General features: G+C 54.4%; 2 protein-coding genes across 2 annotated transcripts in view; one reads left to right on the plus strand and one right to left on the minus strand.

Annotated features, from left to right (window-relative positions):
• Positions 1 to 83: 83 nt before the first annotated feature.
• On the plus strand, positions 84 to 9,466 carry Sgsh (N-sulfoglucosamine sulfohydrolase). Its single transcript, XM_052756357.1, has 8 exons — positions 84 to 219; positions 2,223 to 2,383; positions 4,098 to 4,203; positions 4,538 to 4,688; positions 4,959 to 5,115; positions 5,453 to 5,534; positions 7,430 to 7,633; positions 8,426 to 9,466. The coding sequence occupies exons 1-8, from the start codon at positions 132 to 134 to the stop codon at positions 8,983 to 8,985; spliced, it is 1,509 nt and encodes a 502-aa protein (XP_052612317.1). The 5' UTR covers positions 84 to 131; the 3' UTR covers positions 8,986 to 9,466.
• Positions 9,467 to 9,573: 107 nt separating this feature from the next.
• The window catches only part of Card14 (caspase recruitment domain family member 14), a 41,109-nt gene continuing 32,443 nt past the window's right edge, over positions 9,574 to 18,239 (minus strand). Inside the window, 8 exon segments of the mRNA XM_052756360.1 lie at positions 9,574 to 10,660; positions 11,189 to 11,304; positions 11,843 to 11,964; positions 13,683 to 13,856; positions 15,139 to 15,250; positions 15,888 to 15,951; positions 16,879 to 17,116; positions 17,402 to 17,528. Of these exon segments, the coding sequence (XP_052612320.1) occupies positions 10,453 to 10,660; positions 11,189 to 11,304; positions 11,843 to 11,964; positions 13,683 to 13,856; positions 15,139 to 15,250; positions 15,888 to 15,951; positions 16,879 to 17,116; positions 17,402 to 17,528 (1,161 nt within the window). The 3' untranslated portion in view covers positions 9,574 to 10,452.

The raw sequence follows: 18,239 nt of genomic DNA on the forward strand, positions 1-18,239 counted from the left end.
CTCCCGATGTGGCCTTAGCTGAGTCCGCAGGAATCTCAGGGACAGAGTGGGCAGGGCATGGGCGGGGCCTGGCGTGCACGTGACCGTGGGGAGGGACCGAGCCGGAACCGCTTGCCCTGGCCGGCGCCGCCATGCACACCCGGGGACTGGCCTGCTGCGTGGCGCTGTTGGTCCTGGGACTCTGCTGCGTGCACTCGCGCAATGTGCTGCTGATTGTTGGTGAGTGCCGCCGTCCCTGGCACGGCCACCTGCTGCTGCCCCCGGAAGCGGCCACTCGGCTCCTGCCCTCCAGTGGCCCGTGCTGACTCCAGTGCGCCAGTTCTCTGGCAACCCCACTGCCATCCCTCATGTTGCAGGATACTTCGTAGGGACACTAAGTGCGTCAGGCTCTCCCGCTTCTGTCCTGTCCAGTCTGACCCAGCACTCCCACATCTAGTCAGAGCAGCCAGGGAAACCCCGTGGGCCCCAGCTGCTTAAGCCTGGCGGCCTTGCAGAGCGAGGGGGTTCCCAGAGCCCTGAGAAAGTTCCAAAAGAGAGACTGGCGCCCAGAGTTCCTGAGTCCTTGCAGGATGTCCCCTCAGCTCTTTCCGCCATCTGGCCTAAAGGTACAGTCCTCCACAGCCCACCTAAACTCCCTCAGCACCTCTTAGAAACCCCAAATTCCTCCAGCATTCACGAGACTTCCTGTTTGGGTGATCAGTGCCTGGCTTGTGACAACCCAATCCTTCTGAGGTCTGGCCCCGGGCCAGGCCTACTCTTTCTGATAAACTCTGTGGTGTCTGGGCAGGCCAGTTGGGTAATTGTAGCATAAACAGTGCTGTGTCATCACCGCTAACCCGCACACCTCCACGGGGGAGGACGGGACTAGTGAAGATCTGCCCTGCGCATACACTAGGGAGGGATTGGTGCTGCAGCCTTCCGGAGCCCAGAGGTTAGGTCCTGTCTCAGCTTGGGCAGCTATAACAACAAAAACCTTACAGGCGTGGGGCTGGAGAGATGGCGCAGTGCTTAAGAGGACTGGCTGCTCTTCCAGAGGACTCAGGTTCAATATCCAGCCCCCACATGGTGGCTCACAGCTGTCTGTAACTCCAGTTCTGAGGCATCTGAAGCCTCTGTTAGTGTCTGTGGGTACATGTGCATACATGCAGGCAAAATATCCACAAAGCATAAAATAAAGATTAACACACACACACACACACACACACACACACACACACACACACACACACGGCCAGGTTTTTGACAAACAAGTATATTTCTAACAATTACAGAGTCTGGAGACTGGGATAGAGAGCCAGCTCCTCAGTCGGCTTCTGGGGAGGCCTTCCTGTCCTCCCACCCGTCCTTCTGCCTGTCCTCCCACCCATCCTCCCACCCGTCCTCCCGCCTGTCCTCCCACCTGTCCTCCCGCCTGTCCTCCTACCTGCCCAGTTGATGCTCGGGATGGAGGATGGTAGCTGGGCTGGAGCTGGCCATCCACCTCTATTCAAGGATTGTGTTGCCTCTGAGGCAGGTGGGTGACATGTTGCCTCTGGGGTTCCCACCAGCTACTTCTGGGGAACTCTGCTGCAGAGTAGAGGGAAGGCTGTAGGATCTGGGCAGCTTGTCCTCATCCACTGCCCAGTGGTGGCTGTGTGTGCTGCATGTCACCTCTCTAGGCTTCAGGTGCCTTCTGTAGGGTGGAGGGGATGATTAGTTAGCCAAGACTATAGCCTCTGGGGAAGACGACTGTGTTTCAGCAAGAGGCGGAGGTGTGGTGTGCACACACACAGGTGTCCCCGGCTGTGTCCTGGGCATGGCTCTCCTGGCTGGCGGCCACCTTGTGAGGTATCTGCAGAGCCCAGGGTAGCTCAGTAGCCTGTAGTTGTTACGTCAGGCCACCACCTGCTAACATGCCTGCATGACACCGAGTGTGTTGGGGTGTCGTGCTTCCCGCACTAGCCTACCTGGTAACATCCCCACCTGAGTGTCGTGAATTGGGTTCCACGCAAGCCATGGTGTTGCCTCTCCTGCTAACGCATCCTCTCAGGGATCTTGCCTGCCTGTGTGTTCTCTGCTTTCTCACAAACTCCCGTATCATCATGCCTCCCTCGGGTGTCCTGCCTTCTGGGAGAGGCTTGCTCTCCTGAGCATCACAAGGCCAAGCCTTTGCAGCAGTTACTCTGGGTCCCAGACACTACCCCTGCTGACCCCAGCCAACATGCCTGCTCTGTGTTCCTCAGCGGATGACGGAGGTTTTGAAAGTGGTGCGTACAACAATAGTGCCATCTCCACCCCTCACCTGGATGCCCTGGCCCGCCACAGCCTCATCTTCCGAAATGCCTTCACCTCTGTCAGCAGCTGCTCCCCGAGCCGTGCCAGCCTCCTCACCGGCCTGCCCCAGGTGAGAGTGCCTAGTGGGATGGAGGAAGGGAGCGGTGGAGAGGTGACTCCAGGGCCCAGGCCTCTGCCGCGGGAACACACACACACACACACACACACACACACACACACACACACACACACACCTGTCTCTCCCTGAGGTGCTGTCTGGTTTCCTTTGCATCTGCAGGGACAGGGACAGCCCAGAGATCTCAGGTGCAGACCAGGGCCTGCCTCACCACCCGTCAGCTCAGGGGCTCTGTCGCCCCACGGCCATGAGCAGATAGCGTCCTCATCTGTGACATGGAGGGCACAGTGAGGTGTCACGCACAGGTCATTGTGGGGGTTGGCCAAGCATGGCTTTGTGGGTAAAGTGCTTAGCACAGAGCCTGCACACATGCTGCCCAGCTCTGCCCTCGGATCTGTGGTAGGTCAGGCGCTCCCACGCAATGCTTAGGCACTTCCTCTTTTTGTTGTTATGGGAAAGTACATACAACATAAAATTTGCCATCTTGACAGTTTTCCAGTGCGTGGTGAGTGGTGTGAGACGTGACCACATGACAGCAGCCGTCCCCACCCTCCACCCCTAGAACCTGCTCTAATTGTTACTCTGTCCCCTTAACACACTACCGTCCCGTTACACACTACCATCCCATTACACACTACCGCCCCGTTACACACTACCGTCCCGTTACACACTACCGCCCCGTTACACACTACCGCCCCGTTACACACTACCGTCCCGTTACACACTACCATCCCATTACACACAACCGCCCCGTTACACACTACCGTCCTGTTACACACTACCGCCCCATTCCTGCAGACCCTCTCCATGCTGTCTCTGATCTGATGACTCAAGGGCCGTCCTGCGAGTGGGCTCACTGCTGTCCACCTTTTGTGACTGGCTGTGTACTGAGCTTAGCATCCCTGAGGGCCCTGCTCCTTGTAGCCCATGAACTTACTTCTTTCTCAAGGTCTCTGTGAAAATTCCTTTAATCCCAGAATGTGGGAGACAGAGGCAGGAGGATCTCTGTGAGTTCACGGCCAGTCTGATTCTACAGGATGAGTTCCAGGATAGTTGGGTACATACAGAGACTCTGCATTAATATGTTTTTCTGTTCTAAAGGATTTTTTTTATTGTTTTTTGTTTGTTTGTTTGTTTTGTTTTGTTGAGACATGGTTTCTCTATGTAGTTTTGGAGCCTGTCCTGGAACTCGCTGTGTAGACCAGACTGGCCTCGAACTCACAGAGATCAGGCTGGCTCTGCCTCCCGAGTCCCTGGATTAAAGGCGTGCGCCACCACTGCCCGGCCTTGTCCTAAAGTTTTAATTTACATTTTTAAATTTATCTTTTATGAGCCAGTGCGGTGGAACACACCATGCACGTCACAATGAGTCTCTAGAGTCAGAGACAACTTGTGGAGTGGGTTCTCTCCTCGCAGTCTGTGGGTCTCAGGAGTCGGACTCAGGTCTCCATCAGGCTTAGCGCTTTCCCAGCTGAGCCATCTTGCACACCCCTAACCTTGTTTGAGACAGGGTCCAGGCCCAGACTTGCCTCAAACTCAGTGTGCAGCTGGGGCACATCTCCCTGGTTCCTTTCCCTGCTGCTGGTGTCCTCTGTCACAGGAGGGACAAGGACAGGGTGGAGTTCTCCTTGGGCCAGCATCCTGAAGGGTTCTGGATGGGCTGTGGGGTGTGGAGCCTAGTCTTACGGCATCTGGCATCTGTCTGTAGCACCAGAATGGCATGTATGGGCTGCACCAGGATGTACATCACTTCAACTCCTTCGACAAGGTGCAGAGCCTACCACTGCTGCTCAGCCAGGCTGGAGTGCGCACAGGTGAGGCGTGGGTGGGGTACGGTACAGGCGCGTGGTCCCCCTCTGACCCTTTCCAGCCAAAGCTGAAGTCACTCTCAACCTCTGTGACTGTTGCTTTGCCAGGCCAGCCTGCACAGAGGTGAAGCATGGGTCTGTGGAAAGGACACAGGTGCAAGGCCACTGTGTGACCCTTCCTAGCCTCTTAGAGAGGATGTCCAGGGCTCTGAGTCACCCCTAGAACCAGACCAAAGTCTCCATCTGCCCACCCACAGCAGCCACACTTTTAGGGCTTGGGCAGGATAAGGGGAGAGAGTGGACTTTGGACAGACAGACCTCTTCCCTTGTCCGCCCCCAGGCATCATTGGGAAGAAGCACGTGGGTCCGGAGACTGTGTACCCCTTTGACTTTGCCTTCACGGAGGAGAACAGCTCCGTGCTGCAGGTGGGGCGGAACATCACTAGAATTAAGCAGCTAGTCCAGAAATTTCTGCAGACTCAGGATGACAGGTACGGAGGGCTCTGTCCTGTCACCCTCTGGGGAGGCCGGACCTCTCAACAGTGGACGTAGGCCCTCATCCCAGGGTCCACGGCTGACTGTGGCAGGAGCAGAGGAAAACATTCTAAATACCCAGGAGAGGGGGAGGGGGAGACTGAGGCAGCGGGGGAGACAGGGTACGAGTAAGCCAACCCAGAGTGTGCCTACCTAAGACTGGGGCTCTTAGGGTCAAGACATTGGTCTGGCCTTGACCCTCATACTGACCCCTCCCCCACATTCAGGCCTTTCTTCCTCTACGTGGCTTTCCATGACCCCCACCGCTGTGGGCACTCCCAACCCCAGTATGGAACCTTCTGTGAGAAGTTTGGCAATGGGGAGAGTGGCATGGGGCGCATTCCAGACTGGACACCCCAGACCTACGACCCTCAGGATGTGATGGTAGGAGAGACCCTTGCAAGGCTTCCAAGACACACAACCCATCCTCCCCAAATCCAGGGCCCTGCCCTCCTTAGAGCCTGCAGCCCTTGCCCCAGTGATGTGGCATAGTGTGCATAGGGAGACTTGACTCCGTGGGCTCCAGGTCCCTCATGTGGGCTGCAGAGAGAACCTTGGACCTCGGAGATGAAGGGTGTACGTGCATAGAATAAAGCTCTTTTTGACCAGTCTGTTCACAGCAGAGTCAGGGAGAGGGCGCTGTGCCCTGTCTTCTACCCAGTCAAAAATGTCCCCGTCCCCCCATCCATTCTCAGGCGCTCCAAAATGTCTTCCTCCTCAGGTGCCTTACTTTGTCCCAGACACACCGGCAGCCCGAGCAGACCTAGCCGCCCAGTACACCACCATCGGCCGGATGGACCAAGGTGGGTCCCAGTGACCGGAGCTGTCTCTCTCATCACAAGCCCGGGAACTCTCATCCAGGCTGAGCTCAACACAGTGGGTCCCAGCAGCAACGTAGTGTGAGCCAGGACTGGTGTTGAAGGTGTGAGTGTTGCTTCTAGGGCTGGGGCGTCCGAATCCCTTGGCTTGTGGCCATGTTGCTGCAGGCTCCAGCTTCACACTGCTTAGCCGTGTGTCTTCTCCACTTTTGTATGTAGCTCTTCTTCTTAAACACTTATTTTTATTTTACTTGTGTAGGTGTTTTGCCTTCATGCATGTAATTGCATCACATGCATGCAGTGCCTGCCGAGGCCCAAAAAGGGCCTCAGATCCCCTGGAATGGAGTTACAGATGGTTGTGACCTTCCATGTGGGTGCTGGGAATCAAACCTGGGTCCTCTGGAAGGGCATCCAGTGCTCTTCACCACTGAGCCATCTCTCCAGCCCCATCCCTTCTTTTTATTAATCAAAATTTTTCTTTAGTTATTTTTTATGTATATGTGTATGTGTGTGTTTTCATATGTGTATGGGTGTATAAATGTGTGTGCATGTGTGTATTCATGTGTGTATGGTGTATAAATGTGTGTGCATGTGTGTATTCATGTGTGTATGGTGTATAAATGTGTGTGCATGTGTTCACGTATGTATGGGTGTGTAAATGTGTGTGTTTATGTGTGTATAAATGTGTGTGCATGTATATGTGTGTGTTCACATGTGTATGGTGTATAAATGTGTATGTGCATGTGTTCACGTGTGTATAGGTGTGTGAATGTGTGCACATGTGTGTTCACGTGTGTGTGGGTGTGTAAATGTGCACGCGCGTGTGTTCATGTGTGTATGGGTGTGCATGTGTGTTCACGTGTGTATGGGTATGTAAATGTGTGCGTGCGTGTATGTGTTCACGTGTGTGGGTGTGTAAATGTGTGTGCGTGTGTGTATAAATGTGTGTGCATGTGTTCACATGTGTGTGGGTGTGCATGTGTGTGTTCACGTGTGTATGGGTGTGTAAATGTGTATGTGCATGTGGAGGCCTGAGGCTGACGTTGGGCTCATTCTTTTTTCACCTTATTACTGCGAGTCAAACCTAGAACTTGCTGACATGGCTGGTCCTGTGAGCCAGTTGACTCTGGGGATCCCATTTCTGCCTCCGCGGCTGGAATTCCAGGCAGGCTCTCTCACTCACCTGGCAGTTATGTACGTTTCTGGGATCCAAACTGTGACCTGACCCTGGCGTGACAGGCACTTCAGCTGCTGTGACTTCTCCCTGGTGCCTTCTCTTTAAATCAAAACTCATTTTGACTTTCTGAGACAGGGTCTTGCTAGCTCAGGTTAGCCTGGAACTCATTAGGTAGCCCAGGCTGTCCTTGAATTCCCAATGCCTGCCTCTGCCTGTCTTGTGCTGGGATTACAGAAGTGAGTCTGCTCCTGGCTTCACTGAGAAGGGCCTACCCGGGGACCCGAGGATCATGTCCTCCTGCAATCCTTAACTTCCACCTGGTCACATTCACAGGTTCCTGCTGGTGTGTCTAAGGGTGGAGATTCAAGCCCGGCAGGAGGTGGTACTGGGACCATGTTCCTACCGGAGATGTTAGAAGGGCCCCAGAGGGGTGTCCTATCTTCAGGCTCCTACCCAAGCTGTCTCTCTGCTCCACAGGACAGACACAAGAGTCTAAAACAGGACAGCTTGGGGCAGTAGCAGCTGCCTAGTGTGACAGCAGTTCTGAGGGATGAGAGGTCCCTGGAAGCCACGTGACCTGCTCAAGAACAGGAGCTGTGTGGTGTTGGACAGACCAAAAGGGTGTTTCAGGGCCAGAAAGTAACAGAGCCCAGGGGTGAGTGGACACACGCACCTGAGCCTTTCCCCTCCTCCCGCTCCTCAGGGGTAGGGCTGGTGCTCCAGGAGCTGAGAAGTGCAGGCGTGCTGAATGAGACCCTCATCATCTTCACATCCGACAACGGAATCCCCTTCCCCAGTGGCAGAACCAACCTATACTGGCCTGGTACAGCCGAACCTTTGTTGGTGTCATCCCCAGAGCACCCACAACGTTGGGGCCAGGTCAGCGAGGCCTATGTGAGCCTTCTAGGTATGGCTGTCTGTCTGTCTGTCTGTCTGTCTCATGAGCAGGGATAGGAGAAGCCAACGTTCAGTGGGACTGCCATGGGTCAGATGCTGGAGTGCTCCCCTGACATAGGCAGTGCTCCACCACCTGGGCAAGGATGAGACGAATGAGTCACCTGGGAGGCCTGTTCCTGTCATGTCAACACCCTGAGTGTCTGGTGGGGTCCCAGGTGGTACTAATGGGCTGTGGGTTACCCACTGGAGAACCAGTGTGGCATCTCCCTTTTCCTCAGGATCAGAGTTTCTCGTGTAACTCGGTTCTGAGGGCCTGGTTCTCTAGCCCCACACCATGAATGAGCAAACATGACCACAGGTGTGGGTAATGGAGGGGCAGAGTTCAGCCAGTCCCGGCAGAAGCTTTCTGTGCCCAGCCCATTGCTTGGAAGAGCCTCTGTGTTCTTCTCAGGGTTATGAGACAGGCTCCCTCTGGCATGCACCCACCTCTCCATGTGACCACAAACCATGAGTGAGGGAACCTTGTGACCGACTCAGAGTGATTAGATGAGCCCTCCCTACCCAGGATTCTTCTGGTCCATAGGATTTTCGAAGGTCCCTAGATCTCAGCAAGCCAGGGCCTCTGGTTACACCATTAATGGCCAGAGGTGACCAATGATGAGGTGCAGCCCAAAGTAGTACCTCCCCGCTGCTGATCTGATCCTACAGGGTGCCCATGGGATTTCCAGAGAGGCTCAGGTTCACCCCTTCTGAAGGGCTCCATGTCCCTCGGGGATCCCTGCTGAGAGTTATTCCTTTGCAGACCTCACCCCCACCATCCTGGACTGGTTCAACGTTCCATATCCCAGCTATGCTATCTTTGGCTCAAAGACGATCCAGCTCACAGGCCGATCTCTCCTGCCAGCGCTGGAGGCAGAGCCCCTTTGGGCCACTGCCTTCAGCAGCCAGAGCCACCACGAGGTCACCATGTCCTACCCCATGCGCTCGGTACACCACCAGAACTTCCGCCTCATTCACAACCTCAGCTTCAAGATGCCATTTCCCATCGACCAAGATTTCTACGTCTCGCCGACCTTCCAGGACCTCCTGAACCGAACCACAGCTGGCCAGCCCACGGGCTGGTACAAGGATCTCCACCATTACTACTACCGGGAACGCTGGGAACTCTACGATGTCAGCCGGGACCCTCGAGAGACACAGAACCTGGCCGCTGACCCACACTTCTCTCAAGTACTGGAGATGCTGAAAGCCCAGCTGGCCAAATGGCAGTGGGAGACGCATGACCCCTGGGTGTGTGCCCCTGACGGGGTCCTGGAGGAAAAGCTCACACCGCAGTGCCGACCTCTTCACAATGAGCTCTGACAGTCCTCGGGGCACTTGGCAGCCTGCCTGCACTCAGACACAAGGGAGGAACCAATGGAGGCAGTGCCCACAGCCCTACCCTCTACACACCCATCTATAATGTGGGATGCCGCTCCTGCCTCCTGGAGAGGACATTCAGGCATGCACTTCCCATGTTTGCCACCATGCCAGGAACACTGCTATCCTCACGTCTGCATGAACTGACCCAGGAGTTATAGGGGAAACTTGGGCAGGGCAGAATCCCAAATTTGACCTGCGGATGGAGGAGGGAGGTCTGAGAGTTTGAAGCCCCCTGGTGTCTGGAACCCATGGGTGTTTTCAAGCCCTTCATTCTAAGAGGAGCACAGGGCTTCTGTGTGCCTCGTAGGCGGCGGGCAGACCACACTGACTACTTTAACCAGCCATGGCGTAGAGGAAGCCTTTGGGAGGCCCTGGGCTTGCGAAAACCTTCATTCTAATACAGGCTTAGCCAGAAATCTCACTGGTTCTCGGAGGTGATGAGTTTGATCCTGTGGTCCTTCTGGGCTCAGCTTGTCTTTCTGAGGGTGACTGAGGACAGGGTGTGACAGTACTCCCTCTTTGCCTTTCATTCTCTCTCTTTGAGTGACACCAAGCTGCTGGCCTCAGCCTTTCCCTTCCTCCACCTGCCAAGGGTCAGAAGCACAGCCTGCAAACCTAGGAGAAGGTCTGAGGGTCTGTCCCCATCGTCTGCTCTCAACTCCATCCTGGGAGGCAGAGAGCCGTGGGTTCTAGCATCGGAAACGCTTTTTACGATAGTGTAATAGTACACAGAACTTCATAGTAGCACACCAGATCTTAGGCACCGAGACTCAAATACCCTGTCAAAATGACTCATTTATGGCTAGGTAATGGCATCACCCGAGTGGGGTGTGATGCACCCCGGGAAGGACCAGAGAGTAATGTCAGTCTGAGAGTAAGTTCTCTTGGGAAGAGTCCATTGGCTCTGTCCAGGACATCTACCAGAGCAACCTGGTGTTTGGGACTGGGCGTGAGGCCATGAGTCAAAGAGCAACTCAGGTCTGGGTGCCATGGCAACCTTGTCTGCAGGTGTCTGGCGGCATTGGCTGTTAGCTGTGGTGAGTCAGCGTGCCCTCAGTGCCCGGAGTCTGTGCCCCTGCCCTGGGCAGGGATGGCTGCTCCTGTAAGCTTGAAAGATTCCTTTGGCATCGAAAATGTAAAAGGAGGGGACAGTCCCCTTGAAGCTATTCCCATTATCACAGGAGGTTGGGGCACTGGCACTGAGCCCGTCTTAGGAAGGACCTCCACATGGCAGAAAGTTCTCTAGTCCTCCAGCAGCCCAGGTCATGCTGTGTGAAGGTGGCGTCATCATTTACACCCTGGCTGCTGTGAGCACATCATGAGGTCAGACCCTGACCAGAGAAGGAAGGAGGGTTGTTTGCTGACAGACACATGGAGGTCACCACAGTCCTAAGCCAGGTCGGGGCTTCAGCAGGGGCTCTGCTCCGTCCACACCACTTTCTTCTGCTCATCTGCAATGGCCAGGCGCACACAGCTGAGCAGACTGTCCAGGTCACTCCAGTTGTCAGAGGCCAGGCTGCTGTACAGACAGGGCACTCTGTCCAATTCCCCCTCCTCCTGCCGCGCCGCCTCCAGGAACTGCTCCTCCGAGGTGCCAAGCCGCTGCAGGCCCTTCCTGCAAAGCAGAGACGGTCAGCCCAAAGACAGCAAGGTACTCCATTGGGCTTTCCAGGAGAGTATTGTTAGGGTCCAGGCCAGAGTCTGAGGACGATTCACCATGCATCAAAATGCCCTTGGCACAAGCATGGGAGTCCTACCCAGGGAAGCTCATAAAGAGGCCAGGACTTGGCTGCAAGTGGCATGTACCAATGGGGTGTGCAGAGCTTATCACACTTTCCAAAGGATACAGGCAGCAGGATGTGTTTGTCTGAGCCAGATACCAAGTGATGGGGGTGGGGTGGGGGGGGGATCAGCACAAATTAGGCTTCAAGAGCCTCAGGCACTGTGTGGCTTTAGCCTGCTGGAGCAGGGGAAGGGTTTTCAAGCTGCACCTCTGGCCTGAGGATGTGAGGCCATCACTGCAGGCTGGAATGGAAAGAGCTCTAGCGTGTTCCGGAGGCCTCTGCCAAGCTTTTCCAGAGCTCAGGCCCCTGTTTGGACCCTGCTGCCCAGCTCCACTGCCCAGCCCTCAGCAAGCACCTACCTGAGTCTCTTTGCTGTCTTCTCATTGACAGAGATATGGATGATGATAGGGAAGATGTCCATCCTGTGCAGGACACGGACACTGTCCAGCCGGACATCCAGCAGGGCATGGGTGCTCTTTGGGAGGGCATAGAGAAGCAAGTTAAGCTCATGGGCCTCAGGTCTGGGAGGAAGCGAGACTAACCCCATGCAGCAGAGAGCAGGGCTGTGTAGAAGAGTCCTGAATAGAAGAGACACTTGGCACGCACTAGGGCGCCCTCTGTAGCTCTTAAAGGGTGATGTCCGTTAGATTTGGCCCTGGGAAAATCTGGGATTGCAAGCCTTTGACACTGAGATAGATTTTGCATGGAGTGTAAACCTTAAGAATCAGATAATGCAGGGGCTGGGGAGATAGCTCAGACATTAAGTGCACTGGCTGCTCTTCCAGAGGACCTGGGTTCAATTCTCAGCATCCACATGGTGGCTCACACCTGTCTGTGACTCCAGTTCTAGGGCATCTGACTCCCTCACACAGATACATATGCAAAACACCAATGCACATAAAAAAAAAATCACACAATGCCAGCCGTCACCTTCCATGGTGTGTGTGTGTGTGTGTTGACAAGTCTGCACAGGAGCTGCCACACCCAGAGTAGCCTTTTAACCCTTCCCTTACCGTATTCATGAGGGACTCCACAGCATGCCTGGTGACCCAGTGATGGTCACCTATTGACTCTCCCTCCTGGATGATATCTCCTCTCTGGCTCCAGGTGACATATTCCTCTTGGCTCAAGTACTCTGGTGGTGACATTAGATGGAGTGGTCATAAACTGGGATCCTGAGGGAGCCCTGCTAAGCATCCCACACTGGAGGTCTCCCACCATATTCAGTGGCCATGTAGAAACCTACCCTGCCTCCTACCAGAAGTCCTGAGCCAGGAGCATGGCATGTGTGGAATCTGGGGCAGGTGAGGTTGGGGGAAGGATAAATGGAGGGATGGACCCACAGATAGGCAGACAGATAGACAAATGGACAATGCTCAACATCACTTCCAAGCTCCAAACGTATAGATGGATCCAACTCCTAATACTGAGGATTCCCACCAGTCCCTTAAATCACTTTTTCCACCCAGCATGGTCCTGGCCCCAGGGGATACTGGGAAGTGTTTGGGGCAATTTTCCATTGTGTGCATATTGTCAAACATCCTACAGTGCTCAGGACAGCTACAAAGTAGAGAACAGCAGCCTCAGATGGCCTAGTGCTGAGGCTGAGAACCCATCTGGAACCTCCTGAGCATCTCTCACGGTCCCAGCTTGTTCAGAACGGCCCTGCCCTCTTCCTAGCCTATGCCTGTCTATCAAGGCAGCCCAGCTGTATACATCTCAGGAGTCCCCTCCCCCACCACCACTGCAGCCTTGCTGGGAACCCTGGGCCCCCGAGTTCCAGTGGTTGAGCACATCCCCTGACCAGGCCTTCCTCAGTCATTTTCCATCCTGCTTTCAAGAAAGGCGTTCAAATATCAAGCCTCAGAGAACTTGCCCTCTTTCAAAACTATCAGGGTTTTTATAAACTGGACACCTGGCCTCCACTCTCCTTGGCCACCATAGCAGTGGCTCAAGCCCAGTGTTCTGTGTGCCTTTGTACATGCTGGCTGGCCGGCTGGACCACCCACCTCGCTGCCTCCAGCTACCACCTCCCTTCTGCCCCTCTGCTGGCTGGCCCTTCATCTCCCACAGTATCACGCTCTCTCTCTGGACATGTGCAGAGCACACAGTCTGTGTTACTCCGTCCCACTGGTCTACACCAACTGCACCCAGGTGACTGTTTCTAGAGGAACTCATGGGCTCCCAGGGCCTCTGGGAGTCAGTTTCTCCCACTTTCCCATGGAGGCTGGCCAAGGGAGGTGCTCAATGGAGGGGCATCATGGATGGTGCCTGCTTCCTTCTCTCCTCTGGAAGTCAAGAGGGTAGGATGGACACTGTCACCCCACACAGTGACCCACCCATGTCAGTCAGCCTTTCCTGAGCCTGTGGGCCTGGGGATTAGAAGGCACTTCCAAAAAGCTGCCTGGTGGCTGGTAGCAAATGGATAGAACCGTCCAGCCATACTACCCTGCTAAGTCCATCCTGTTTTCAATAACGACCCACCCCACTGATGTCCATCAGAACTCAGAATGGACTGACTTTCTTTGGAAATTGCGTTTTTCTATGAGACAGTGCTGGGCTCCAATAGGCCCTGAGAAGGCCATGTGTAGACATGGACACATAGAAGGAAAAAGAGCAGGAGTGACCAAAGCCAAAATGGGTGGGGACCTCCTGCACCATAAGGTGCTAGAAGAGTCGGGAAGGACTCATATTTGCAGCCCTCCAGAGAGAGTAGCGCTCTGCTGAGGCCCTGAGGCCAGCCAACCAGGGAAACAGGAGACAATCCTCACCCTTCAGTGTCCCAGCTTGTGGCCCTCTGTTCTGATGTGGAACACAGGGTCACCTGCTCTCTGCTGACCCAAGAGTGCATACCTGCCGGACACTGCTTAAAGCCTTGGAGGAGGCAGAGCTTTTTACTCAGGATCTTCCCAACTACTCTGGGCACGAAGAGCACAGGCCGGGGCCGGGCAGGCCTGTGGGGGTGCACCAGGGTGTATGGGGCCAGGGTGAAGCAGTTCTCTGCCCAGAAGCACATGCTGGAGCCACCTGTGGAGGAGAGGCTATGAGCTCCGCCCACCTGCGTCCCCGCCCCACCTCTCTGGGGAGAGACTGACATAGGGCATTCTTAGCTTCTGTGCCACTAACTATGAGTGCTGGTACCGGATGACCACCGAGTTGGCAGCTCTTCAGGATGAGCCTCTGACTGTGAGAGAAGCCTGGTTCCTCCTGAAGAAAGGATGTCGGGGCCCTGTCTCTCACTCCAGCCCTTCCTCTCCTCCCTCATCCTTTTCTCCCTCTTTCCCCATCGACCCAGCCCTGTCTTTCACTCAGCCCTGCCCCTGAAGCCACAGGGTCCTCAGCCTCCTCCCTGCTGGACCGTTTGCTTCTCTTCTGGATTAGTTATGTTGTGCCTGTCTCCAACATCAATCTTATTTTTATAAATTTATTTTATTTTATGTGTATGAGTGTTTTACCTGTGTGTGTGTGTGTGTGTGTGTGTGTGTGTGTGTGTGTGTGTGTGCACTAACGCTTACAGAGGCCAGAAGATAGCACTGGATCCCCTGGAACTGGAGTTACAGATGGTTGTTAACAGGTCCTCCACAAGGGCAGTACGTGTCCTTAACAACCGAGTCATCTCTTGAGTCTCAGTATCCCTCTTATATTATGCCCCCGAACTTTCTTGAGAGAACGTGGACGATTTGTGTTCTGCCGGATTCACTTCTAATCCACTTCATTGTGCAGCTTTGCCTGTGTGGCCTGGGACAGTCAGACCTCTAGCATGACCTTGTGCACACTGACCACCCAGTGACCTCCCTTGTGTGACACCAGGCATCTGGTAGTTCTCACTGTTCCAAACAGACTCCTGCACATATTTGTGTGCTAGTGGCCTTTGGATAGTTCCACTGAGTCAGGTCTCAGTGAGGGGCATGGCCATTTAAAAACATCAAATATGTTGCTTAGCTGCTGCCCAGAAAGGTATGTAGACATTACGATCTGAAAAAATACAGACTGGGGTGGGGGTGAGGGGATGTTGGAGAAATGGTTCAGTTGGTAAGAGCACTGACTGCTCTTCCAGAGAAACCAATCACCCATATGGTGACTCACAACCACCTGTAACTCAAGTCCCAGGGGAGTCTGATGTTCTCCTCTGGCCTCCATGGGCACTGCATGCCATGGTGCATGTAAGTACATGCAGGCAAACCATCTATACACAAGAATAAACAAACATAACAGCCCCTGGCCTGAGTGAGAGACACCACCTTGACTGTACTGCCCATGAGTGCCCCCCATGCCCACATGGTGCTTACGCCAACTGGCCAGGCCTCACCTTCCTCCCCGCCAGAAGTCAGCTGGCCTTGGTCAAAGGATGAAGAGAGAGAACTGGCACCGGCTTTGTCCACACTGACAATTCGGACTAACTTCTGTCGTCCTCCGGAAGGCTGTCACCGGAGGAGCAGGGAGATAGGAAGGGGCAAGGCTCAGCCATCAACAGCGGGCTTGGGGCCTGGCACCCCCTCCCCACTTTGGCACTCTGCCCCATAAGCAAATCCAGAGCAGCTTCTGAACAATCAGGCTGTGCCATGGAGCAAGCAGGCTTCCCAAGCCCCACACCAGGGGGTGGGAGGCAGGGGAGGGGCCTCAGGCATCAGGGCTCTGCAGGGAGGGGTGGGGTGCAAAAGGCAGAGAGAAGAGCAGGCCCCCTCCCAACTTGGCATTGCTGTGCTCCAGGCAGGAATGTGCTAGCACCTTGCTCAGGGACAGATGTGTGCTCAAAGTGAAAGGTGCTCTGTGTCCCAAGAAAACAAGGTGCCCGACCTCAGAGGAAACAAGAATAAGGAGGTGAGTTGGTGACAGGGGGACCAGGAGAGTGAGGAAGAGCAGGAGCCGCTTTGGGAGTGGAGTCTGGTGTGTTCACGTGGCCCACTGCAAAGGCCTTGCAGGCCTTTGAGGGCTTGGTGGGATACACAGGGTCCGGATACTGCCCCGCGCAGCTCAGTGGTCCACACTTCCCACACAGGGTTCCACCGCATCCCAGTCTCTCCAGCCCACCCCAGGGGACCATACTCTTTGGCTCACCTTTCGGGGAACTGTGCACCGTTGAGTCATGTCCTGGATGAGGGCCAGGAGCTGCTGCTGAGCCCTGGGCAAGTGGAGGAAAAGAGGTTCTGACAGCCTGACTGAGCAGCCTCAAGGCCAAGAGTGACATACAGGCTGCAGACGCCCCAGGGCTCAGAGACTGGAGTGCTCCTCCCAGGGCTCAGAGGCTGGAGTGCTCCTCCCAGGGCTCAGAGACTGGAGTGCTCCTCCCAGGGCTCAGAGACTGGGCCTTTGAAGTATCTCCCAAGCCTCAGGCCAGGCCAGGACATGCTAATTTAACTGTGCCACATTGGTCCCCGTGGGGGCTAATGAGCAGCCAGGGCACAGAACAGAGAGGGTACTACCACCAGGGGACCCCATGCTTAGAGTTAGCCTTTCCTCCAGTCTCTGTTCTTGGGTAGATGCTCTGCTATAGGACAGGGAAAATTCTGGAAGTACTGTGCTTCCTCCTGGGCAGGAGGTATTGTGCACATGTCACAAGACCCCCAAGCAAAACCACCGCAGAGCCAATATCCGATGCAAGCACACAGGGGTTTATTAATAGCAAAGCAAGCCAGGGCTTGTAGGAAAGGTTTACGTGCAGAGGGTTACATATCTCAGGATTGGACGAGGGGGTTAGGGGTGAGGTAGTTCTTTGAAGTTACTGGCTGAACTGTAAGTGTGAGATTACTAATGGCTGACAGGATGCAGGGTATCTACAGAGACATAAATTTTTCACTCCCCATGTCCTGTTTTGCTGAGTCCAGGATATATAAACTTAGATTTATGGTTCCAGTCCTATCTCCATATGAGTTCAATCTCCAGTCAGCTCTAAAACTGCTGGTCAGCAAATACCTTCAGAGTCGGGGAGCATCTCTCAAGAGGGCTACTGATTTTTCCCTTTCAGAGGGACCTCAACATGGAGCAGGGACAGCGGATGTTATCCTTGAAACTTCTGTGGGGACACATAGAGCCAGTGGCAGCTACTCACTGTGAATAGTTGGGGATGGTGCCAGGCTCCATGTCTTTCATGGTGTAAGGGTTCACGTGATGAGCATGCCAGCAGCTTCGGCCTTGGAACATGGTGTCAGTGACATGCAGGATATCATTGCAGTGTGCATGCAGCTCCCCCACTCCCTTTCGATGCATGGCCAGGTTGATGCGGATGTAGAAGGAATCCCCAGAGGTCACCATTTTGGCATCTAGGTCCTGGATTAAGTTCTTATAACCTGATAAAAGACATCCATGGTTGATGATCCTAGATCTTAGAACTTACACAAGGAAGGTTCTAGAATGTGAAAAGAGGAAAAGCCATGAAATCACTTTGGTGCTGGGCCCAGTGGGATGGAGGGAAGTTCCCAGTTCTTTGGAGCGTGGGGGATTCAGGGTGAGCCTTCAAACTGCACTGCCTTGGCCCTTGGTAGGCATAGACTCTGGAGGTACTGCAGAGTCAAAGGGCTTAGGGTCCGAGGAGGGGCCTGGAGAGCTGAGCAAGCGTGGGGTGGTGCCTGTACCTTCAGTGTTGATCTTCACAGACAGGTAGCAGGAACCGTTCACCCTCCTGAGAAGCCCCACTGCCTGCTCCAGCGTGGTATTCTCCAGAGTGGCCCTTAATGAAGGCTCAGTTGGCTTGTAATCCACCTGAGGGCAAAGCGTGAAGGTGGACTCTCACCAAGACGGTGTGGCAGCTGAGATGAGAGGGCAGTGGGAGCCCTCCACAGCCACCCACCCACCTTAGCCCATCATGGCCTGTCAGAATCTCTTGTCACAGCTGTGTGTGGGGTTAGTTGTTACAGCATCAGGCTGCACACATATGCATCATACACACTCCCGGTCCATCAACCCACCCCTAACCTTTCCACTGTTGAGGATAGTCTCTGTTGAAAATAGACCTCAGATCATTGGATCATTCTAGATCAGGATTCTGTATGTTTGGGGCCCAACTATTCTGTGTCATGGGGCTGTTGAGTGGCATCATGGATCCTCACCCACTTAGTACCAGAGTACCCCCCCAAACCTCCCCCATCTGTGAAGCCCTATCTGGTGGGGCTTTCATGGTACCTCCTCATTCATTTGGTTAAGTCTAGGGAGATATGTGTTTCTGTGTTACTATATTTGTATATTGTGGTGTATCTTAGGACTGTCAGTCCAGCGTTTCCTCAGGGTGATACGACTCTCTCAAATGCCATAGAAGACCTCTGCAAGATGAATGACTCCTCAACTGACAGTTGTCAGTCTTAGGATTATAGTATCCTAGAGCTCTTCCTATATGTATGTAAGGGGACGGGGATGACCATGTACTCAGAGTGCGTGGGCTCTTCAAGAGTGAGGGGCTCTTGCTTCACTGTGGAC

The sequence above is a fragment of the Peromyscus californicus genome, unplaced genomic scaffold (assembly GCF_007827085.1).
Source record: "Peromyscus californicus insignis strain IS unplaced genomic scaffold, ASM782708v3 Scaffold_3__1_contigs__length_106647218, whole genome shotgun sequence".
In the NCBI taxonomy this organism is placed as follows: Eukaryota; Metazoa; Chordata; class Mammalia; order Rodentia; family Cricetidae; genus Peromyscus; species Peromyscus californicus.